Source organism: Cryptotermes secundus, unplaced genomic scaffold, assembly GCF_002891405.2.
Source record: "Cryptotermes secundus unplaced genomic scaffold, Csec_1.0 scaffold142, whole genome shotgun sequence".
Taxonomy (NCBI): Eukaryota; Metazoa; Arthropoda; class Insecta; order Blattodea; family Kalotermitidae; genus Cryptotermes; species Cryptotermes secundus.
The window spans coordinates 854,456-880,526 of NW_019743148.1; the positions used below are offsets into that span (position 1 = coordinate 854,456).

The 26,071-nt window shown below is 39.4% G+C and overlaps 1 protein-coding gene and 1 long non-coding RNA gene across 2 annotated transcripts in view; one reads left to right on the forward strand and one right to left on the reverse strand.

Moving 5' to 3' along the window:
- LOC117283036 overlaps positions 1 to 26,071 on the reverse strand; it is a 289,651-nt gene that overhangs the window by 177,131 nt on the left and 86,449 nt on the right. The gene's annotated exons all lie outside the window — the stretch shown is intronic.
- Positions 1 to 26,071, forward strand: part of LOC111873769 — a 143,466-nt gene that overhangs the window by 95,932 nt on the left and 21,463 nt on the right. Inside the window, exon 2 of the mRNA XM_023868717.2 lies at positions 25,934 to 26,050. Coding sequence (XP_023724485.1) covers positions 25,934 to 26,050 — 117 coding nt within the window. The remainder of the gene's footprint in view (positions 1 to 25,933; positions 26,051 to 26,071) is intronic.

Here is a 26,071-nt window from a genome sequence, read left to right on the forward strand (position 1 = left end):
TGGTCAATAAATCCATTCACCAATTTATACCCCATCTATAGCCAGGCACCCATAAATCGTAACATTATACTTGAAACTAACACATGAAAACAAAGTGTCTGAGAGATTCTGGAGAACATTTTCCAACCTAGAACGCGGCGTTTCTTTTGAACAGCCTCCTTGCAAGAGCCAGAGCAGAAGACGGGATGTCTGCGGACAGACTAGCCGGGAGAAGCATCAGATTTGCCGCCTGATCAGCTCCTCGCTTAGAGGAAAGCCCTAGGAAAACCGTACTGTAAGTTGACATTCCATTGTCTTTGCTTACGGAGAAGCAACGTCATTTGTCATCAGAAGACAGAACCCTTTGTTAGCATACTCATTTGGCTACACTTAGAACGAAAGTATCAATATATATGGAACTTTATCTGCTTACTTACTTCTCCTATATTTAATCGCTAGGTTTCTTAATGTAGATGTACCCATATATATTGGCTATCCCTAACAAATTAAAACCAATTTTATGGTAATTACCCTACAGGGTATTTTAATTTTAAAATCAACAATGAAGAGCTGTCGGAACGGCTCCTCGCGAGTAGTACGTAGACTGGGACACTCCGCTGACAAGCACCACACCCAGACCTCCCATTACATCCGTGTGAAGAGAACCACTCCACCTGCTGATGAGTTAGCTCTGCAATTAATTTACCCTGCTGCGTGGGGTTGGACTATCGCAGTGGTGTTAACTAGTCTTCGTGTAATGTTTGACACCATGCATTCAAAAGAAAAATATGTTTATATGTGATGGATAGGATAATTCACATTATCGTCGCTTTCGTCATAAAATTCATCTGATTTAAGCGGTTCTCACATACCGGTAACGAAAACTGTCAAAATATTTCATATCGGGTATATTTTAAATGCTGCTGCGTTCTACATTACGATAAGGCTTAATGTTTAAAATGTGTTAGGGTCACGGGTAAGCCTGTTATGTACAAATGTTTGTTAGCGCCCTCATCATGACATATGGAGATACGTATAGGACCTATTTTAAATAATAATTATGAACGACTGTAAGCTAAAATCGAAATTGCCTTCAGAAAATCAAAAATGAAAGAAACCTCTTATGGGCTGCATTCAATATATTGTGACATGTTGCGCAACTGAGGACCCTTACGTTACCGCCACGTGCCGCTGGGGAGGTAGGGGTCCTCCGTTGCGCAACATGTCAAATAGGTTTTCACAGTGAATAAACATGTGAAATCTGTTTTTGCTGACCGTTGTACAACGCAGATACTAAGATAACCTTCCTTAAGGCTGTTATTATCTCAGTTATCACTTTCATTTGTTTCCCACGTAAATCTAATTATTTAAAACCGCTTGTTTCCTCCCAACGTGGTAATTTTTTCTCTATTATTCAGATCAGTTGAACTGCTTAGAAAGTAAGCTCTTTAAAACCGCACCATAGCTCAAGCGGTTAGTCGCTGTGTTCCCACCGTGGCGGCGCGGGTTCGATCCCGGGTCTGGTCAAGTGGGATTTGTGGTGGACAAATTGGCGCTGGGGCGGGTTTTCTCCGAGTACTCCGGTTTCTCCTGCCAATCTTCATTCCACAAAATTCCCAATCATCATAATCACCCGGGGCAAGCATAATAGACCAATCAGCGGACGCAATACCGAGTGGACCCAGTTGGACTCCACCCTCACTATGCGAATTTAAAAAGAAGGCTACTTAAAATCTTGAGAGACTGTCAATGAAATCATTGAGATTATAAGAGTGAAGAGAATCTTATTGCAGGATGAACGAACGAAGCGGAGGAGTGAGCAGAACTTTCTTCTCCTTCAGGAGATCCAGCATTCACATGGCTGGAAACCAACAGTCTTCAAAGATATTTTTAGATTTCATACAGTTGTTCGGGGAAATCCCGGAGTGGTATCTTATTCCTCATCCTTCAAAATTTGTATCATTATTCGTCCTACTTTTCGAAACTATAGAGCCTAGGCTTCTGGGAGAATCGTAAAAAAAAACACAAATTAATAAAACAGTCATATATTCGACCTCGTATATATTTTTATATGAGGTGGGCAGGGCATGTAGCACGAATGGGGAGAAGAGGAATGCATATAGGATATTGGTGGGAAAGCCAGAAGGAATGAGACCACTGGGAAGACCAAGGCAAAGTTGGTTGGACAATATTAAAATGGATCTTAGAGATAGGATGGGATGGTATGAATTGGATTTATCTCGCTCAGGATAGGGACCCGTGGAGAGCTCTTGTGAACATGGTAATGAACCTTCGGGTTCCATAAAATGTTGGGAAGTTCTCGAGTAGCTACAGAATTGGCTTCTCCTCAGGAAGGGCTCAGCTCCATAAGTGAGTATATATTTCTCACGTATGTTACGCATGTTGTAGATATTAATTGTATATACATTGTAAACCAACAAGTGTTCTGAATAACAAGTAATGTTCTGATTGATGTTTATATACGAGAATATATTAGGGTTTATATATACGTATATAGGATTGACATGAATCAAAATTAATTTCGCCTCACAAATTTAGCATAGAATCCTAAAGTCAAATAGAATTCCCTCAACATTTTTTCGGAGCAATAAAATGCGAAGCGGTAGGTGGACAAACAAATATGTCCTCATCTATATGCATCTGATTCGTGCTTTTTGGCAAATAATGTAAACAAATGTGACGCAGGCCTTTTTAACCTGGGTAAGAACACACGTTTTGTTCTGTCCACATTTGACCAGAGTTGCAGCTGTGTGGTTGATAAAACTAAACAGTTACGATGGTGGCAACACGTGTTCATGATGAGAAACCCAACAAGATATCTCCACAATTCTGCAATTTTTTTTCCCTTCGCACTACAGCACCAGTGGGCCTAGGCCTACCTCCATGAACTTCTCCGTTCACTTCGGTTTTTCTAGATCTTACACATTCGGTAGGACTCCTTGGGCGGGTGATCAGCTCGTCGCAAGGCCTCTACCTGTACACAAACACAGAAAACCGCACACACACAAACTAAACACCCATGCCCGGAGTGGAATTCGAACCCATGATCCCGGTTTCCAAGCGAGCGAAGACAGTACATGCCTTAGACCGATCGGCTACCGTGCCCGGCCACAATTCTGCAGTTAGAACCCTATACTTCTGATATTTCTGACAGTGAGTCTGGATTTAAGAGGCCACCCGATACTATTCTTAGCTGATCACTTCATCCTACGCATTAGGACTCTGTCTAATTTATCCCTTGACTGTAGGTTTCTTGATAATAGTAAGATGGCCGTGTATAGTGACTACACTGCTAGCTCTCCTTCACCCTTGCAGCCAATGTATAGATTCCACAAAGAATGTCTCTTCACTTTAAATACTCCTCTGTAAATACAAATTGTAATGAACTGAAGATTCATTACCGCCCTTTCAAGCGTCAACCATTGGGCCAGGTCTTACACCAGATGGATCTAATTCACATCCTCACAACCCATTTCTGTAGGATCTATTTTAATATTATCATTACAGCAGGCTTAAACCTGCGAGCTGATCGTTTCCTTTTCGAGTTTTCAACAAAAATCATGTAGATTATTCATCACATTCCTAAATATTTTCATTCCTCTATATTAACCAATACTGTCATTGTTCTTAACTACATTTCACTTCAGTGCAAAAAAAAATTCCCTCTGCTATTTAAATAGAGTAAAACTGTTCTATTTGAATTCATATAATCTAAAAATAAATGCAACATTGTAGGAATATTTTAAAAATATCTAAGCAGTAATCACTGGGTTGGGATAGGAATTTGTAGGTTTTATATATTTATAGTCTGAAGCCCGATGAAATGGCATTGATGATAAATTCAGTAAAATTGCAACACTTTTATACCGCTCTTCGGTGGACTTATAGACCGTACAAACAATCTTATTTTAATGAAGAAAGTCGTCTTCTGGGTTTAGGCACCGTGTATTCTTCGTTTTGGCCGACGTTTCGGAGGAATGTAGCGCCTCCATCTTCAGAGCAGTGAATGGCTTGAAATGCGGAGAGCAGTAGCTGTGGTGATAGGATGTGAGAGGTGCTGCTTATATACGAAGTAGGCAGTGGGGGTGGTTAGGGAGAACGGACCAATGGGAGCAGTGGTAAGCGATTAAAACCAAATATGGTGTTGTGTTGATTAAGGGAGGGGGTTGAGAAACGGCCAGAGAATCCAGGAACCTGAGGTCAATAGCACTAGGAAGTGCTGTAGACAAGAAGAACCGGTAGGTTGGGGACAGGCTATTGACGTCAATGACATGACTAAGAACTCGTGTGGCTAGTTGGATTCTCTAGAGGGAAGAGATGCTACCATGTCAGTCGAGATTGTTGAGAGCGATAAAGGCCATATGACGTAGTGTGCTAAGTTGGGGGGGGGGACGGCCAGTGAATCCAGGAAACTTGAGGTCAATAGCACTAGGAAGTGCGGTAGACAAGAAGAACCAGTTGGTTGGGGACAGGCTACTGACGTCAATGACATCACGAAGAACTGGGGTGGCTTGTAGGATTTCTCTTGATGGAAGAGATGAGTGGCTTCCATGACTTGTTGAGACTGAACCCTGTTTCCTTGTTCATGTTGTTAGGATGGAGCTCGATCTCAACGGCCTCCAGGATTATGCGATCTAGGTAACATCTGGTATTCTAGAAAATACAATGTTTCGGAAACTGGATTTTTTTTCCCCATCTTCAGGTGACGGGAGAAAGACACCCACTCATTTGGGTCACTTACAAGGAACTAAAATCAATCACTAGACAACCCCTGTCAGATTCACACATCTATTTAATCCCCTGAGACCAGGCTACTTCTTTTCTATCCTAGTTCCACGCATTGTATTCTCGTACTTTCTCGTTATCTGCCGCCGAATTAGCCTGGTTATTTCATTGCCTGATTTATCGGTTAGTTCGTTAGTTACCTGGATAGAAATAATTACCGATTAGTTCTTGTTATCTGATGTCATTCAGAATTCTCAAAGAACAAATCGAAGAAACTGCTGGGAATACATGAGCATAATAATATTAACACTCAAATGGGTCCTTCATACAGGCAAGAAGATGTGGACTGAGTTCAACTGGTTAAGGGTATGTCCAGTGGCGCGGTCTCGCGAACACGGTAATAAAACTTTGTGTTCCATAAGAACGGATAACGTCGTATTGTATGGTGGCTGCTCTCCACTACATCCACCGACACTAGATTTGCTTATCAGAAATGCAATGAAAAATCTGTAGTAACAATCATACACAATCACATTTTCAGGTATACAGTTAACCTTACGGTCAAGCTATCGTGCTGAAATGTTAACCCTGCATGTTCCATAAATAGACTATAAATATCTAAATATTTCGGTGAATTAAAAGTGAATAACAAAAGGTTTCTTAATTTTACTGTTCACGAAATATTGTTAAGGGTATCACGTCAAGAAGCATGAGATAAACAAATATATAAGTGAGAAATGACACAGAATTGTGGTCGAAAAACTTAAAAAATCACTTGGAAGATGGACGTGTACATAGGAGATACTTTTAAGAGAGAGATATTAAATAAGTATTGTATGTGAGTGTAGACAAGGTTCATCTAATTTTGGATAGTGTCCAGTAGTCGAATATTCCGATAATATAATGAATCTTCGAGTTTCATGAAGTACAACGACTTTCTTCAATAGTTGAGGAACGATTGGCTTTCCACGAAAGATTTTAATCCCTAGAGTTAGTTACAAACATTAATTAGTTTAGGTGTAATTCTTGGTAAAAGTACCTATCTTTTTCTAAATAATTCCCTATTTTCGTTTCAAATGCCCAGAAACTAAATCACCTGGAGACTGACATATTCAAAACTGAGATTACAGAAAAGTAGGAACTGAACATGACGAAGGTTGACGTCAAAGCAGAACAAAAGAGAAAGAATATAACTATGTTTTATACCGTTTTGAAATGAGACTAACAATAGAACGTGGCCAGGGGGCAGGAAAGAACGCATGAGGTAACAGGTTTGAAATAGGATTCAAGAGGAACAAATGGTGGGTTGCCCACATGTATCAGAGGTCGATATGGAAGAAGCAGCCACAGGAAAGGAAGTAGTTATCATGTGGGTGGAAACTTTATGCAAGGTTTTCATTTTGTAATTCCAAAAGAATACTCGACCAGATGTTCGGGTCCCACTGAAATCACTTACAGACGGGATATTCAGGTAAAGGCAAAAAAAATTTCCACTACTTAAAAACAAAGCTGTAAGTTTAAGGGATTGTAGGCAAAGCTTCACACATTTCTAAACTCGGTGTTAGAGAAAAAGCCGATGTATAAGAGGTTGGGTGGGCACCAAAATTAGTTAGTGCGTTTTGGTGAAGAGAGAACTACCTATCATTTACAGAATCTAACGGCATATTCATGGGTTTTACCGACTGAGCTGTTCCAGCTGCACGAATGGAGGAGAACTGCATATAGCATATTGGTGGGAAAGCCGGAAGGAAAGACCAAGACGTAGGTGGGTGGACAATATTAAAATGGATCTTAGAGTAATAGTATGGGATAGTATGGATTAGATTGATCTGACTCAGGATAAGGACCAGTGGAGGGCTTTTGTGAAGAAAACTGACAGCATCTCAAGAAGGGCTCAGCACCATGAGTGAGTGTGTGAGTGATATTCCAGCTATTAACACTGTGAGAACAGCAATTATCCCGGGAAAGGCTTGAATCGGATATCTTCCAAATGGATATCATAATCTTGAACCAACTTAGAATACAACAGATCTGTGGAGTGAAATTTTGGTTCTTTCAAGAACATTCAAACTAGCTGCATAAATTTCAATAGGGTGCCCAGGATCTGTTTCTTCAGTAAAATAAAAAGTAGAGCTATCCCTGTAACAGGCCGTGGAGTCACGTGTTCGTTGCAGCGGAAACGTGTTCAGCGGGCTGTGGAAAAGTGTTCGATTGGCCGTTGCCTAGTAGTGGATGGTTTCTATTGTTAAACTATGCCCTCACCGCGTCACAACATCAAAACCGAAAACAACATTAATGGCTTTCATAGCGAAAAAACAAGGCACGTAAGTACAATACATTGTGGCAAAAAAATCAAATCTGAAATAAGACAAACAATTGAATTCTTTTTGCCATAGCTCTGCCGGATAAGCGTTGGGTTTCCTCAGCGGATCCGCAGGCTCTCTCCTGACTGTCTTCATGTGGGATCCGTGATGACTGACGTGGTGCAGAAACAGAGGTTTCTCCGTGTTGCTTCAGTATTCCTCTGCTAAGCATCATCTGACCATTGTTTCATACTCTTCTCTGGCCGCTCTCTGAATTGTAAAATAGCGGTGGCCAAGCAGTCCCTTATCACATCACCGGTTTCATCTCTAACCCGGCACTTGGTTGACTACAAAGCAATGAGGCTGGTTTACAACAATAAGTTGGGCCCATATAACGATATCGACCAAGCGATCGCTGTTTGTCGGCGAAGTTAGTGCCAATTTTTGCGGATAGAGGGTGTCGCATGGTCAACGCGACGGATCCCCACGAAGTTTGGTCTACATTTTTTTCCTGTGGCGCTACAGCACCAATTTAAGCCTAGGCCTACCTACATGAAATTCTCCGTTTCACTTCGGTTTACTAGATCTTACACATGCGGTAGGACGCCTTGGGAGAGTGATCAGCTCGTCGCAAGGCCTCTACCTGTAGACAAACACAGAAAAACGCACACAAACATCCATGCCCTGAGTGGGATTCGAACCCACGATCTCTGTTTCCGAGCGAGCGAAGACAGTGCATGCCTTAGACCGCTCCGCTACCGTGACCGGCTGGGTCTAAATAGAATTTAAAATATAAGGATCAGAAAATAAATTAATAGAACTTCACAGAATGAATGCTTCAACACAATGAACTCTAAATACAAAATTCTTAAGTTTACTCAAAACTGTATAGAACAATTGCAGATTAATTCTTTCGTAATATCAATGTCAAGAAATGAAGTGAATAAGCAACTAATACTTGGATTTACGAGTATTTCAATATTACTCCCTTATCCGTGAATGCTTCTCCGAAGTGATCTCTTCCCTTTATGACTTCCGACAAAAGTTTTGTATCTCTCATCCAGATAAGTGTTGCAAGTCCCGTCGTTCACATCTTTCATTTAATCATCCTAGCAAAATTTGGAGAACAGCGTAAACTTTGAAACTCCTATTTACGTACTTAATATATTAATTAGAATACCTGTTAATAATCTTCTTCAGTTTACACTGATTAGATCATCTGGCCTGTGCATATTCAGAATTAATTCCAAATATATGAGTCAGATCGGCACGCGGCAGCGTAGTTATTTGATGCAATATACTGCAAACCGGAAGATCTCGGGTTCGACTCCCGATGAGATCGCTGGATATTTTACTTGCCTAATCCTTCCAGTCTCACTATGGCCCTGGGCTCGACAAGCCTCTAAAATAAATGAGTACCGGGAATCTTCCCGGGGGGTAAAGGGAGGCCGGCGCTTAATTCTTACTACATTGCCGCTATCTATGAGCCGAGTGTCTAGAGAAAATGTGGGAGCCTCGACGTCTCACAACCCTATGGGCGTCCAAGGCCTGGTATAGAGATAGCCTTTCACGTATGAGTCAGGTAATTACAGAGTTCCTCCATGTGCTTACGACTTGCTTATTGCAGGAGCATCAGCAATGCAGAGTAAAGCAGCAGGAATAACGCGGAAATGCGTCCACCTTTTGAACGGAAGTCACATAATTAATCAGAAAAATTCGTCACGTGAAGCTGGAGTACTGACGTTGTGTTGCATTTCTTTAACTTGAGAAAGAGGGGTCACGACTGACAGGTAGCTCGTTAGATGATGCGTCACGATCAGTCATGTGCATCAACCTATGCTGCGCACTTTGATTTCCGTAACACATCGCTAGCCGTTATTATGAATAACCAAAGTAAGAGACAAATAACATGTCGCTATGGCAACATTTTGAAACATTTCGGTTCGCTTTTGAAACTACAGATGTTTGAATAAGGGCCTAGCCCTACAAAGCTTTGTGAGATTGCTGAAGTCTCTGGCTTGGAAATAAAATGGCGAGGTCGCATAGCAACACGTTTTCGTCAACGAAGATTTCTCTTTCACGTTACATGACGACTCGCGTTGGATGGGGTATAAAAAAAAACCATAAAATGGCACTATATAATGAACAACTACGTACTTTGTACTCTTGATTCAATATGATGAAGAAGGATGAGTTTGGCAGTATACAGAGTACAGATGTGGCAAATTAAAAGTAAGTATACGATGTTTGTCAGAAATCGTCAATGAAATTGACAACTTCGGAGCAGTGCAGATTTATATTCCGTACTTTACGTGAACTCAGTTTAAAATATTGTAAAGGATTTGCTCAAAGCGTTTCTAGGCAACGGCTCCTTATTCATGTTTAAACATACAACAATGGAAGATTTGTCTTAGTGGAAGAATGTTGTAGATCGTTGCTAGGCAACCGTCAGCGCGCCAATAAACTCACTGGCTAGGAATCACGTGACTTGTTTTCCGTGTTGTCCGTGCGGAGCATCTACAGCGAAGTCTTGTTGTAGTTTAGATTAGTGCAGAATGCAGTGCAGAGCGCAGTGCAGTGCAGTTAAAGAGTCCAGAGGAGTTTTTTAGTTGAGTTCCGAGGTTCTAGGGTGATTGAACATAAGTAGCAAGAAGATTTCATAGTCATTTGAAGTGCCAATGTCTGTGTTGAGATCCGTTGCTAGGAGACGATTAGTGGAAACTGAGAATCCTAGTGCGTGTCTAACGGCAAAATATAAATTGTGTAAACCAACGATACCGCTGTATTAATTGCAATTAGGAGAGATTCTAAACGAAGTGCCAATAAATCCAATCATCCGAACTATAAATCGTTATTTTCGTTAAGCCTACACCTCCCCACCCTACAAGTGGCAATACGAATGTATTTAATTTAAACACCTTCTAAAAGAGAGACCCGGCAAATAACACAACACATAGACCTCTCTAATATTTAGTTTAATAGCTTTTAAAATTTTTCATATTTAAAAAACTTAAAGAAACTAATGTTATCACGTTATCAGTTATGCAACAATTTTTCGTATTTGCAATAAATGAATGCAAGGTATAAAAATAACAAAGTATATATATAAATTATATTTATAAAATATGTACAGGTATATTACAAATCTTCCACTTTTATCTTCTCTATTCCAGCATAGGTGATGAAAAAATATTATTCATTATATTACAGATCTTTTTCTGCCATGTATTTTCAATTTCCCACTGAATGTAATCAGATCTGCGAACATGTATCGACGATGAAGTACAGAGCTCAATATATATATGTAATTGTCACGGGTGTACATTTACATTATTTTCTTCGGAAATGATAAAACGACTTACACGGCTAATAACATGGAAACAAATTGTGAAAATTTTATAAGGCGGTCTAGAAGCAATAAGCAAATTCATGTCAACAAATGTACGTGCCCTATATATGTTAATAGACGAGTTCTATGTAGAAAGTTATGTACTACACCCTTTAATATTTACTGAGATAGAATCTGCATATAATCTGCCATTTATATGTATAATATAAATATGTCAACTGGATTGTGAAGGATAGATTCCGTCTATTTTTTTAAAGCCGCTCCAAGTTAAAATATAATTACATATGACTGATGAGTGACACAGAGAAATTCCAACCCTTCAGCGTTACGCAAATGAGCAGCACATGCCCAGTCTTCTCATTTATTCGCCTTACATTTAACAACCTGATATCTGATGTGGAATATAAATTACGTAGCTCTTCGTCAAGCGGTTTTCTCCAGTATCATTATCTTCTCTCTCTTAATCAAAATGTTCTTCCTAACATTTAAATTTCCAAACGTCTTCAACCTACGTTCTTCATTTAGGGTAAATCACCAGACTTTATACCCATAAAAAAGAAATAAAAAGTCAGTAAAGCTGTCATTCTAACAGGCCGTGAAGGCCCATAGGTTTCTGAGATGTTGAGGTTCCCACATTTCCTAGAGAATCGGCTCACAGATGGAGGTAAGGTTGTCAGCCTTATGCGCCTGGCGCCCTTTACCCCCAAGAATATTCCTGGTACTCATTTCTGTTAGAGGCTGAGTCGATCCCAGGGCCATAGTGCGGCTGGAAGGATTAGGTAAATTGAAAAAATCCACCTCATCGGGATTCGATCCCGCGACCTTCCGTATTGTAGCATAGTGCCTCAACCAACTACGCTACCGCGTTCCCTTATCCTTCTTACATGTATAAGAAACATGCAAGACTGTGATTTTGTTATGTCCTATATCTGAGACCTTAGCTAAGAACGGAAACGACAAAAATTAAAATATAAAGATTCTAAATAAATAAATGGTAGCATCCATTCTCCTAGTTAAGTATATTCTCGAAGGATTTGGGTATAACATCTACTTGTATATTATAAATTCCTGTGTTCTAGGGACGGGACATAATCACGTAGTTCTCCACAGACCAGACTGCAGTACGATTTCTCTCCTTTGTGTCATGGAATATTATGATTTACCAAGTAAATTAGCATAATTAACACAGACCAGAAACTAATGTTGTCCGTACTTCCGGTTCCCCTCGATTTTGTTGGACCTTCCGAACGATGCGTTCTAACGAGAACTTGAAAAGTAATGGCGATCAAATGTCTCAATTCTAAATGAATAAGACAAATGTTTACTTAAGCATATAAATACTTCACAACAGATTGCGTTAAAGGTTTTTACTGAGAGTTATGCATAACATTTGAAATGAACGTAATATGCAAATATATAAATCTGTTTTTCTGTTGCTTCCATTCTGACGCTGTTTCACTTCAGCTTCGTAACCCTATACACAGTCGGTATGACTTCTAGGATGAAGGATCAGCCCGTCATAAGACAAAACAAACACTGAATATACGCAGACAAACATCCATGCCTTGAGTGGGATTCGAAGCCACGATCTCAGTGTTCGAGCGAGCGAAGACAGTTCATGCCTTAGATCGAGCAGCCACTGCGAACGGCAAATATATACGTATTTATACCCCTCTCCACAGTTCTGAATTGCTGTGTCAGAAATGACATTGGCAAATAGGTGCATGTCTGACTAATCTACACTATTCAGTTCGCGTTGGTGACACAAGAAACGATAAATTCTATAGTCTATATTCTCTTCCTGCCGCCCATAGTGCGGATCTATCTGCGGTGTCGGTTAGTCCATATAGAATACTTTTACATGAATAATTTCACGGAAAGCAGTCATTAAAAAATTGACAGCACCTCAGTTGGTAAAATAATCCCGCGAATTTTCTCGACCTTGAAGATTCGTTACCATATTCACAAGAGGCCAGTACGGGACCCTCTCCTGAGCCGTAAGTCTCCGGTCTTCAACCCCATATCCTATCGTTCTTAGACACAGGGCCTAATTATTTCTCTTCTCCATTTTACGCCTGTGTTTTCCAAGAGATCTCCTTCCTTCAACGTGTCTGATTAAAGTTCTGAATTATTTAGCATTTCTTTATGTGTGCTGCATGTCTTTCCCATTCTGTTTTCTCTGAATTGGTCACCTTAATAGTATTTGGTGAACATAGAATGGTGGGAATTACTCTCTTCCCTTAAGATTCCCTCTTCTTTCTTTCCACAAGGAATCATTTATTTGCAAGTAGTTGGTCTTACATAACGAAGATCGATCTGACACTGAGAGGAAGGCGCAGTCTTGCAGTGACAAATTGTATGAGTTCTGATGTTTAACAATCTGGCAAAATTTAAAAAACTTGAGTAAAAAAAGAACCACAGAGCATACAAATAGTGAAGCAAAAATTATGAAAAAATTGTCCATGTTGACAGTAAGGGGGCACGCAGTAGCGTAGTTGATTGAGGCACTATGGTACAAGCCGGAAGGTCGCGGGTTCAAGTCCTGATGAGGTCATTGGATTTATTTCAATTCACCTAAGCCTTCCGGTCGCATTATGGCCCTGAGGTCGACTCAGCCTCTAACAGAAATGAGAACCAGGGAAATTCTTGAAATATTCTTGGGGGTAAAGGGAGGCCGGTGCGTAAGACTGACAACCTTACCTCCACCTATGAGCCGATTCTCTAGAAAATGTAGGACCTCAACATCTCATACACCTATGGGCCTCCACGGACTGTTAGTTTTTACTTTATGTTGACAGTAAAACTGAGAAAATTGTTATACCTCTAATATACTACAATTATTTTAATTTATACTGGCTAACCAGCGATCCTAAACTGAATTCTTCATGGTTTTATTAGTTCTCACGGGTCAAAAGTCAGAAGAAAAATATCTTTAAATAATGCATGTGCTTCTTTCCACATAATTCCATAATAACTAATCATGTCTCTCTTCCCATATAACTCCATGATGCATTTTAAACAGTGCGTAAATAGCATACGAATTAGTAAATCAGTCAGTACTTACGCCTATTGTTGTCCAGCTACAGAACATCAGTAATACCCTATTGAAGAAGAAAGTGCAAACAAAGCTCTGGGACATTCGTTTTTTGCAAAGGTCACTTACAAAAGATAAATCATTGTATGACAAATTCTGGGCTCAGAAACACAAGATGGATACGTCTACATGATCCATGTATTCTCAGAGGAACAAGTTATTGATTTTCGCGAATCTCACTAAGGGCGTACTGCTATTAATTTTAAAATCTTCCTTCAGAAAATCTGACAAAATGTACGCACTATGGTTCATATGATTCCTGATGATACTTCATTTAAAATGTCGACTATGGCATGAAACTTGACATTGTGCCTCGTTATGGGCCAAAATGTATCTAAAATCTTTACATGAAACTTATTTCCGACAACCATTAATCATACCATAGAAAGCTCAATGGAACAGTCATGTTATTCTGCCGGCCTTCCTTCCCATTAGCGCAGCAGATCAGTGGCGGTGAACGTAAATGTATTTAGATTAATTCTATTATGGAGAAATTTAATAAAAATATAAATATACAGGAGTGTTTTACATAAGTTTTAGTCTTCTAGAACCCGTACTTTACTTGAAACATAAATCTATAACATTATATTTCTTCCGAAATAGTTGATAGTAAAAAAAAAAATAGTACATAATTCAAGACATACATTTTTCAATATGGGTAATATTTAAGGAAATACTAAAGAAAATATTTCACACCCTACTAGTGTTGAGGTCAAGAAATCGTAGATTCATTCATCCGCTCCCTCCTACGCCTTCATGGTACAGTGCTTCATTAGTTAAGCACAGGAATTTTATATTACTCGATGTGGTATCTATAGTGTGAGTATCTTGGATAAAATTAATTTGAAACTGTTATAATAAACTTGTTACACTTCGATATGTTATTTATGTAGACAGAAAGCTGGTATCTCATCTTAAAAAATATCACGTGTTGAATGCCTCTCAGAACAAAATGCTGAAGAAACAATTCACTTACTTACTTACTTATGGAGCTCAGCCCTTCTTGATGAGAAGCCAAATAGGCAGCTACTCAAGAATTTCCCAAAATTTTATGGAACCCAAAGTTTCATTACCGTGTTCACAAGAGCCCTCCACTGGTCCCTATCATGAGCCAGATCAATCCAATCCAGACCATCCCATCCTATCTCTCTAAGATAAATCAAACATATCTAAGATCCATTTTAATATTGTCCATCCGCCTACGTCTTGGTATTCCCACTGGTCTCTTTCCTTCTGGCTTTCTCACCAATGTCCTATATGCATTCCTCTTCTCCCCCATTCGTTCTACATGTCCTGCCCACCTCGTCCTCCTTGACTTGATCATTCTAATACTACTTGGAGAAGAGTACAAGTTATGAAGCTTCTCATTATGCAGTTTCTCCAACCTCCTGTCACTTCATCTCTCTTCGGTCCAAATATTCTCCTGAACACTATGTTCTCAAACACCCTCAGTCTATGTTCCTCCCTTAATGTCAGAGACCAAGTTTCACACCCATACAGAACCACAGGGAAAATTATAGTTCTGTATATTCTAATTTTTATGTTTTTGGACAACAGACGAGAAGACAAAATATAAAAGCAAACCACTCCGTCCAATGTGACATATAAGATTTTACTACATGAAAACTTATCTCCCTTACATGTTTCGGTCCGTACGGACCATCTTCAGAGGGAACATCATTACGAACTGGAAACTACCATCACAATAGGTGTTTCGATTTAAAATACATACACTTATATTCTATAATGCACAGTACGCATAAAGTCGACCAATTCAAAATCACAGCAGCTTCCTGGTATTGTAAAGTTTTTGAAGTTAACTTTAAAAACTTTACAATACGCATAAAGTCGACCAATTCACAATCACAGCAGCTTCCTGGTATTGTAAAGTTTTTAAAGTTAACTTAACTTTTATGGGTACTGTGCAGTATAGAATATAAGTGTATGTATTTTAAATCGAAACACCTATTGTGATGGTAGTTTCCAGTTCGTAATGATGTTCCCTCTGAAGATGGTCAGTACGGACCGAAACATGTAAGGGAGATAAGTTTTCATGTAATAAAAACTTATATGTCACATTGGACGGAGTGGTTTGTGTTTATAATTAATAGTGTGACGGACCAGAATGAAACAAATAAAAAAAAAAAGAGAAGACAAAAGGTTCTGGACTTAATGGTAGCAAGCATTATCCGAGTTTAATCTCCTCTTAATTTCCTCCTGAATCGGGTTTCGATCTGTTATCGTGGTTCCCAAATATCTGAACTATGCCACATTTTCAAAACATCTGTTTCCTATCTTTATGTCATGATTTTGCCCTGCATTTTGGTGACGAGACAGCAACATATACATAGTTTTCTCTGTGTTCACTTCTAGACCAACCTCTTTACTTGTGTCAATTAAAGCTTGTGTGTTTTTCTTTATGGTGTCTACGTTATCACCCAGTAGATTCACATCGTCAGCGTAGACCAACAGCTGATGTGTCCCGTTTAGTTTTAGTCCCACCTGGTTTCCCTGGATCTTCCTAATTGCATATTGTAAGGCAAAGTTGGCCGGTCACGGTAGCCGAGCGGTCTAAGGCATGCACTGTCTTCGCTCGCTCGGAAACAGAGATCGTGGGTTCGAATCCCACTCAGGGCATGGAGGTTTGTGTGCGTTTTTCTGTGTTTGTCTACAGGTAGAGGCCTTGCGACGAGCTCATCACACGCCAAGTAGTCCTACCATATGTGTAAGATCTAGTAAACCGAAGTGAAACGGAGAGTTTCATGGAGGTAGGCCTAGGCCCAAGTTTGGGCTGTAGCGCCTCAGGGAAAAAGGCAAAGTTGAAAAGGAGTGGCGATAAAGCATCTCCTTGTCTTAGACCATTCTGGATAGGAAATTTATCAGACAATGTTTACCTATACGGACTTTACTATATGTTTCGTTCAAACACATTTTAATCAATCTAACTAGTTTCATGGGTACCCCAAACTCTATCAGAATATTGTGCAAAACTTCCCTCCTAACTGAATAATGGGCTTTCTTGAAGTCTACAAACAGCTGATGTACTGTGTAATTGTGCTCCCATTTTTTCTCCAATATCTGACGAATGCAAAAGATCTGATCTATAGTTGATCTGTTACGTCGAAACCCCCACTGATGATCCCCAATAATTTAATCTATGTATGGACTTAACCTTGAGAGAAGAATATTGGATAAAATTTTGTATGAAGTTGAAAGCAGTGATATCCCCCGATAATTATTGGTCAGTTTTATCACCCTTCTTGTGAACTGGTACAACAATAGACTCCTTCCAATTATCAGGCAATTTTTCCTTATACCAAATACTTATAGATCTTAGAACGTAATATTTCGCCTCCTGCTTGAATAAGTTCTGCCGGAATTTGATCAATACCTGGCGATTTATTCCTTCTCAATTTTTCAATAGCACTTTCAACCTCAACGGGGCTGGGATCAGGTATTAACGGCTCAGCTGTGTGCATTTCTACCCGCCTAACAGCACTGACCCCATGTACATTCAATAACTGAGAGAGAATGAACAATTTATACCAAAAAAAGAAAAAGAAATACCAAAATATTTGAAAACATTTCATAATTTGTATTCTTCACGAAATATTATAACGGTCAAATCAACGACTAGATCGTCGGGACATGATAGACATACGGGGGAGGTAAGAAGTACCTACAAAGTTTTGTTTGGAATGTGCCTATCTGAAATGAAGAAGCCACTTGTGAGAAATACGTTTAGAATGGAAAATAATATTCAGTTTGATTTTTAATGGGGTTGGTTGGATTCAACTGCCTCAGTATGGATTCACTGACGGGCTATTGTGAACACGACATCAATCTTCGAGTTCTACAAAGAGCGGACAACTTATTTATTAGATCAGACCTCAACGGGGCTCGTGGAAAACTATGCTCTCTGATGCTAATTAGTTTGTTTACAAATCACCTGTAAGAAATTATCTCTTTAACAGGACCTGGAGGCCTATACGTTTGTTAGACGTCGAGGCTCCCACATTTTCTAGACAATCGGCTCACAGATGGCAGTGAGATTGCCAGCCTTATGTGTTCGACTCCCTTAGCCCAAGGAAGATGCCTGGTACTCATTTCTGTTAGAGGCTGAGTAGGATTAGGTCAATTGAAAAATCAAATGACCTTAGCGCGAATCGAACCCGCGTCCTGTATTTACAATGGACTTCAATCCAATGAAGTGTGCAGTATCACAACGAACGCCTTTTCATACTCATTGCCAATCGATAGAGCCTTATCTCCGGAGTAGTTTTTTTCCTGAAGACGGAAATAGAATCTAGTTTCCGAAAAGTTGTTTTGAAAAATAAACAGAACGGTTTTCAGATAAAAATAGGACCATAATGCACCATCGTCACAAATATTTTAATTCGATCTACTCAGGTTAATAATAAGATAAGATATGACGTTACGAAACATTGCTGCGTATTTTGTGTTTCTATTATAGCCTGTAATATACATTGGTGAGCTTGCATTTATCCCTATATAATTTGCATCACTGTTAATAATGAAAGCAATATTAGTTTTATCATGCAATGTATGGACGTTTACCCTTTGCCTCCATGCGCGCGCGCGCGCACACGCACACACACACACACACACACATACTTATATGCTCTTCAAAACAACTAATTTATGAATCATAATTGGTGCTTCAATATCTCAATTAGTGCAGATAGCTAATATTATGCATATTTATAACAGACGTTTACAAGTGCAATGAACATATGGATATCTATCACCATTCTGTTAACCCTTATCATGGCAATTAAGGGAGATGATTCCAGTCAGGATCTCTGTGCCGAAACGCTATGCTTCAACAATATATATATATATATCATTTATTATACTGCAATTGGGTTTTAGCCCGGTGGCAGTAGTACACAATAGGACACAACAGACTAGTAACACACATTACACTAAGTGACAACACGTTCAAACAAAACACAAAACACAACAATAAGGACATCCTACCACAATGAATACAAACCAAATACGATTAACAGCTACAACAATTACAGAGAAATACAAACAACTGCAACAAATACAACAACAATTACAGAGAGAGAGAAGAAAAAAAAATACTACACCCAAAATACAAACAAAAGGAAACCAACAGTCATGGATGCGTAATGTCATTTACTTCACTTCACTACAATTTTTTTCTTTTTAATTACTTCCACCTAATGTGGTCAGAATTGTTAAAACGATGTTAACATAAACAGACGCAGAGAACTTAAAAGTGCTGATTTTCATAACATACTGACCAGAGTTCAGAATGTAGGCCTACTTATTTCGCAGCAACTTCCATTGTTATTTCTGAATAATGAAATTGTTTTGCGTCAGTTATGCGACTGACAATGTACAGAACAAAGAGTTCTCCCTATTTACAAACTCCATGTTTTGAAAATCCGATTTTCTAGTATCTACAAATTAAATCTACCTTCAAAATGAAATCCTCCTTTTAGTACAGACTTGTGAATCGCGACCAATAATAGACATGAATATTATACAAACCGTCAGCTGTACCTGAACAGTTCCTGTACACTCACATTTCGGTAGACAATATACATTCTGGGTTTGTATCAATGTTCTTTCGCAGAGAACCGAACATATTCAAATGCTGACAAAAATAAAAGAACTGGTTATATACGGGCGTGTTATCTTTCCGCTATCTGGACTTGTAATTTAGTAGTGCATAATAACTGAACAAAGCTAGCCAAGCGCAATGACGTACTTATATCTTCACTAACACCCTCGACACTGATCTTCATAGACTGCAAACACCGATAATACGAGTAATGTGGAATTAAATACTAAAGCAGTGCACTCTGTTCATACCATGCCTTGAGAGCACTGAGGACTAGGACCATCAACGTGTAGTTTCACATAAAAAATTCTTTATTACGAGACTACTTAATTGAAATTAATGTTAATTCTGATAATTTTAAAATATAAAAAAATGATACTGTTAATATGAAATTAACGGGAGAGAAATATCACGACTTTCTCCATAGCATCAAAGACAAAAGCCTGAAAATTCTTATTTTACAGACGCAGCTTCCGAATCTTGGACCGCCTCTGTGATCTAGTGATCAGAGTTCCTGGCTACAGAGGTCCGGGTTCGATTTCCGGCGTTACCAGATTTTCTGAGAAGTAGTGCGTCTGGAACCAGGTCCAGTCAGCCTCGTGAGGATAATTGAGGGGCTATTTCAAGGAAATAGCTGCTCCGGTCTAGAAAACCGAAATCAACGGCCGTGGGGATCCGTTGTGCTGACACCATCTATCAGCTAAAGTTGGCACTAACTTCGTCGATAAGTGGCGGTCGCTCGGTCGGTATAGTTCGCTAGCGGACTGAAACCACGGAATTTATTTTTGTTTTGCTTCAGAATATTGTCAGTTAACCGCTGAATTCAGTTTGGATATATTACTAGAAATCTAAATGTACTGACACCACTTATAAAACCTTCAACAAATCTATAATAACGTGGTCAATGCCAAGAAGTCGCATTTTACACCAATAATTTTCATAATGTTAATTTACAACTTACTAATAACTTAATTATGAAATTGTACTCAAAATAAATATAAAGATAACTTTATATGCGTGTGTGTCCATAATTTCAAAGTCAAATAATCGGACCTATTTTCACAAAATTTGCTATGAATGCTATGCCACTGGAGATAAACTCAACGTCGTACGTTTTAACTTCTTACAATCAGTAATAACAACATGAAAGATTTGTAAACATGTAAGGTGAAGAATACACTCACTCGGTTAATTTATTATCATGATAACACACGTATTAATAAATCTGCAAAAATATATGCAGCTCCTGTCAAGATTCTTTTATGAAGCAAAACTCTAACAAGGCTGCAAAAGAATTTTTTTCTTTTTCTTTCTCTTTGATGATCATACTTGTGAACTACTAGAAAGAGGTACGTAAAATTTGGCTTGGAAGCAGATGATATACATATCTGCATATTATTCATAAAATTCTGTTTGCATATGAATAATTACAAACATGGCGATGGTGCGAAATTTTGATGTCTTATTCTACATACTGAACGTAATCTACAGGCTAAGGAATCTGTACTTAAGCGACGCTTTCTTCAATAGAAAAAACAAAANACATATCCAATAATAACAAACAAAATCATCAATCTTGAAGAGTTATAACTTTTTAGATATAATGGCGTGAACTGACTTTTCGGAGGAATCTATCTTTTCCGTCTTCAGGGAAGTAACAATCCAGCATGAAGCAAGTATCGTTATTTGTAGTTCACGTTACGCTACTAACACGTAATTTAAAATTAAGTTTTTTTTACTCTGACTCGCTCCCTATATCTGGCTGTACAATAATTCCCATTTTCCATTTTTTCGTTTATCTCTGGAACACGACTATTGCTATAGCGTGTAATAACGCAGTAGCCATGACCATATTATGATATGTGACAACCAATACAGAGACCGGCACCATGACCGTCCCTTATTATCCCGGTATTATCTTCGTGCGACTTAATTTGTATTCCGTGCGTGCAATTGTCTGGACGACAATAGCGACTTGTGTCTTGCTTCGTACCAGGGGAAAGCTGATATAAGTATATTGTTTAATCTCATCAAAGACATGGTCTTAGACCACAATTATCTTAGTCTTTCATCCAATATATGTATAACGGAATTGTGTGGTACGATAATAGTTAAACATCTCTCTGTCTATGGCTCTATAACACTTGGACCTTGGCCGTTTTTTCAGTTTCTTTATCCATACACAGTCGGTAGGAACCCTCGGACGGGGGATCAGCCCATCACAATGCCGCTACCTAAACACAGGACAAGACAAACACAGAACAGATGTACAAAAACATCTGTGCCTCGAGTGGGATTCGAACCCACGATCCCAGGGTTCGAAGAGCGAAGACTGTTCATCACTTAAACCCCGCTGTCACTGTGGTAGGCATAAAATATATACAGACTATTATTATAATGTTTTCAATTTAATTGATTTTGAAAAGTCATTATTAAAACATACAAAACTACAGTTTGTCTTGTGTTATGTTGGTGTGAAGCATGGCCCGCCACCCTGAGGGAAGAATATGACGTATGAAGATTATGATCTTCATCAGTATTACTCTTTGTAGTCTAGTAGATTTTTAGAACACCAATAGAAGAAGCCAAATGCCAAGGAATAACCTCTGACAAAAAACTAAACTGGAGACAACACATAATCAAGAAAAGAAAACAGATGGACCAAAAAACCAAAGAACTCAACTGGCTCATACGAAGAAAATTCTACCTTTCCATTGAAAACAAGTTACTAATTTACAAAACAGTCATCAAGCCTATATTGACATACGGCATAGAACTCTGGGGCTGCGGCAGCAAACCCAGCATTGCCATTATACAGCGTGCCCAGTCCAAAATACTCCGATCCATCACGAACGCACCAGGGTATGTATCCAACCGCACCCTACATACAGATCTAAACACTCCTTACGTAACAGAAGTCATCCGAGAAAACAGCACCAAGTACTTCAACAAACTAGAAAATCACTCCAACCCACTTCAACCACTACTACAATCTCACCAAAATCGAAGACTCAAAGGAATTTGGCCACCAGAGTTAAGGAATTGAGGAAAACACCACTGGATATTTATTCCGCTCAAGCCATGAAGAGTGTACAATAAATAGATATTATATTGTACACCAATCAGCACAATGACTTATAGACTGTAAATCTGATTGTCAGTAAAGGAGAAGAGGAATATATTTAGGAGACACTTCGGTAAACATCTACCAGACTACACAGCATAACATTCTAGAATATAATAATCTTCCAAGTCACAGTCATGTGAACCTATTTCTTTCTTAATTCGCTTAGTGGGGGGTGGAGTCGAACTGGGTCCACTCGGCACGGCGGCCACTAATTGGCCTATTGTAGTCTGTCCCGGGTGCTTATGATGATGGAGAATTTGGTAGAATGAAGATTGGCAGGGGAAACCGAAGTACTCGGAGAAAACCCTCCCCAGCGCCACTTTGTCCACCACAAATCCCACTTGACCAGACATGGGATCAAACCCGGGCCGCCGTAGTGGGAAACCAGCGACTAACCGCTTGAGCTATGCCGGGGTCATGTGAGCTTTAATTCTGACATGCCCTACACTGAGTGCGTTTCAAAGAGGAGCAGGTTTGAATCTATGAGGGAGATAAGTAAGAGGAGACTGGAGAAAAATGCATAATAAGGAGCTTCGTAATTTTCAATCTTTGCCAGATATTAGAGTGTTCAAGTTAAGGAGGTTAATGTGGAAAGAGAATGTAGGATGTAGCATACAGATGACAGATGCATAGCTACTTAGTTTCAGGAGGGAAATATGAAGGAAAGAAATAACTTGGAAGATCTAGGCAAAGGTGGACAAAATAATATTTGAAGAGGTACTAGAGAAAGCGAGTGTGACGACATGGACTGAATTCATCCTGATAGGCATAGGGTCTAATTGCAGGAGGTTATGGACAGGTTCTACACAGCCACATAATTTCATAACGAACTGAGCGACTATCAGTTTCTCAGAAATAACCCTAAATCACGGAGTAAGATAGTTACCCTTGCATGTTCTTACAACGACCTAAATCTAACTACAGCACAAGAATATCTGCGAGAAGATAAATATCTGGTATCATCTTCCTACATGTCACAATTAAATATTTTTATTATATAGTGCTATGGCATGGAAATGAATGTGGAGAAAACAAAAGTAATGAAAATTTCGAGACAACCAACCCCAGTCACAATAAAGATAGACCAAAAACAACTGGAGAAAGTGAAATATTTTAAATATTTGGGTAGCTTGTTAACAGATGATGGAAGGTGTACTTGTGAAATTAAATCCAGGATTGCCATGGCAAAAGCTGCATTTAGCAAGAAGAAGAATCTTTTTACCAGCAAATTGGACTTAAATTTGAGGAAGAAACTAGTGAAATGCTACATTTGGAGCATAGCTCTGTATGGGGCTGAAACATGGACACTTAGGGCAGTAGATCAGAAACATCTGGAAAGTTTCGAAATGTGGTGTTGGAGAAGAATGGAGAAGATCAGTTGGACCGATTATGTGAGAAATGAAGAAGTGTTAATTAGAGTCAGTGAGCAGAGGAATATCCTACATGAAATAAGAAAACGGAAGGCTAATTGGATTGGTCATGTTTTACGCAGAAACTGCCTTCTAAAAGAAGCTATCGAAGGAAAGATAGATGGGCGGATAGAAGTGACAAGAAGACGAGGAAGAAGACGTAAGAAGATGCTGGATGACCTTGGGGACAGAAGAGGATACTGTCATTTGAAGGAGAAAGCTCTAGATCGCATTAAGTGGAGGAATTGTTTTGGAAGAGACTGTGGACCTGTCGTCTTGACAGATTACTGATGATGATAATGATGATGATGATGATGATGATGATGATACACTTATACATAATTTGGGGCATGTGGTAGCGTAGTTGGTTGAGGCACTATGCTACAAGCCGGAAGGTCGAGGGTTCAAATCCCGATGGGGTCATTGGATTACTTTCAATTGACCTAATCTTCCAGCCGCACTATGGCTCTGGGGTCGAATCAGCCTCTAACAGAAATGAGTACCGGGAATATTCTTGGGGGTAAAGGTTGGCTGGCGCGTAGGGCTGACAACCTTACCGCCATCTATGAGCCAATTGTCTAGAAAATGTGGGACCCTCAACATCTCACAGCCTTATGGGCCTCCACGGCCTGTTACAGGGATACTTTTACATTTACTTATACATGATTTTAATTTTGTAAAAGAGTATTATCTTCTGGGATATAACATCGTATAGTCCGTTGAAAGTAAACCGACGTTTCGGAGAGACAAATCTCCTCCATCTTCTGAGTCGAAACAGAAAGAACAGGAAACAAGTATTAGGTAGAACGGATAGTTTGTTGATATTTTCTTGTTTCATTTCACGCTTTCCGTGTTAAGCTCTTGTAATTTTACACTGACTTGCAGTATTTTCTGTGGAAATAAAAAATATTTGCCTTTATGGCCCTGGGGTCGATTCAGCCTCTAATAGAAATGAGTACCAGGAATTAATTAAATAATTTTCCTGGGGATTAAAGCGCGGCCGGCGCGTAAGGCTGACAACCTTACAGCCATCTTTGAGCCGATTGTCTAGATAATGTGGGACCCTCAACGTCTCACAGCCCTACGGGCCTTCACGGCCTGGTACAGGGATAGCTTTACTTTTTTTTTACTTTTTTACTTTAAGTCTAACTCATCTTCTGTTTCAGACGGGTTTTGATTTCCATGTGTTTCCTGTGCTCGTGTGGGTATGTAACGTATTTACCAATGTGCGTGTGTCCAGGACTATGCATGTATCCATCTGGTGTCTCATTGTCTGTTACCTGTGAAATTGTTATCCAAGTTAGTTAACATTCATGCATTCAATATTGATTTAATTTGTGATGTCCATGGGAACAGACCTCTAATATCCCTCGAATTCATAACGATGAATACACGTACAGCGTAACATGGACAGATTTCAGTGTTGCTGAAATCTTGATTATTAGGAACGAACTAAGTACATATGCAGATACATCGACTTGCAAAATGTATATATTGGTTACTTAATAATTCTTCAAGTTCATGTACGATAGGCATCTCATACTTGCGAATCTTGTATATTTCCTCTTCAGTGCGAGGTATGACACTTCAATGGATGTCACAAATCTTCAGTTAGTTCTTGGCAAGAAAACAAATATAGAACACAAAGCCAATAAAATAGAATGATCAAGTCAAGGAGGATGAGGTTAGCAGGGCATATAGCACGAATGGGGGAGAAAAGGAATGCATATAGTATATTGGTGGGAAAGCCAAAATGAAGGAGACCACTGTGAAGACCAAGGCGTAGTGGGTGGACAATATTAAAATGGATTTAAGAGAGACAGGATGGGATGGTATGGATTGAAATGATCAGGCTCAGGATAGGGATCAGAGGAGGACTCTTATGAACACGGTAATGAACCTTCGGGTTCCATAAAATGCTGGGAAATTCTTTTGTAGCTGCAGATTTGGCTTCTCTTCAAGAAGGGCTCAGCTCCATGAGTAGGTAGGTGAGCCAGTAAAACACAGCAACCATAACACAATTTTAATCTCAACGACGATTTTCCATATGAGAACTGAATCGTACACCCACGTGATCCAAGATCCGTCAAGACACCAGAGCTACCAGTTGTTACATACACACGTCAGTCTGTTTATTCAGTGTTCAGGTCTCATATTACAGGCTGCCTGTAACAAATCTAATTTATCTTTGCAGCATGCTAAGCCTCGGGAGGGCCAGTTCGCCTGTACTAGCATCACTAAGTTTTCGTTAATGTCTTTCATGTGATTAATGAGATCAGCGTAATTACGTTTAACTTACCCTGCTCCAGATGGCGACTCGTCTTCTGCTACTTTTCACGTTCCTGCGCTTGGGGACAACACTTCCGGACTTGGAAGACAACATGGTGCCCACTGACGAGCAGATACTTAATGCGCTTCTTCAGCAGGTAAGTTAAGTAACTTCTTTA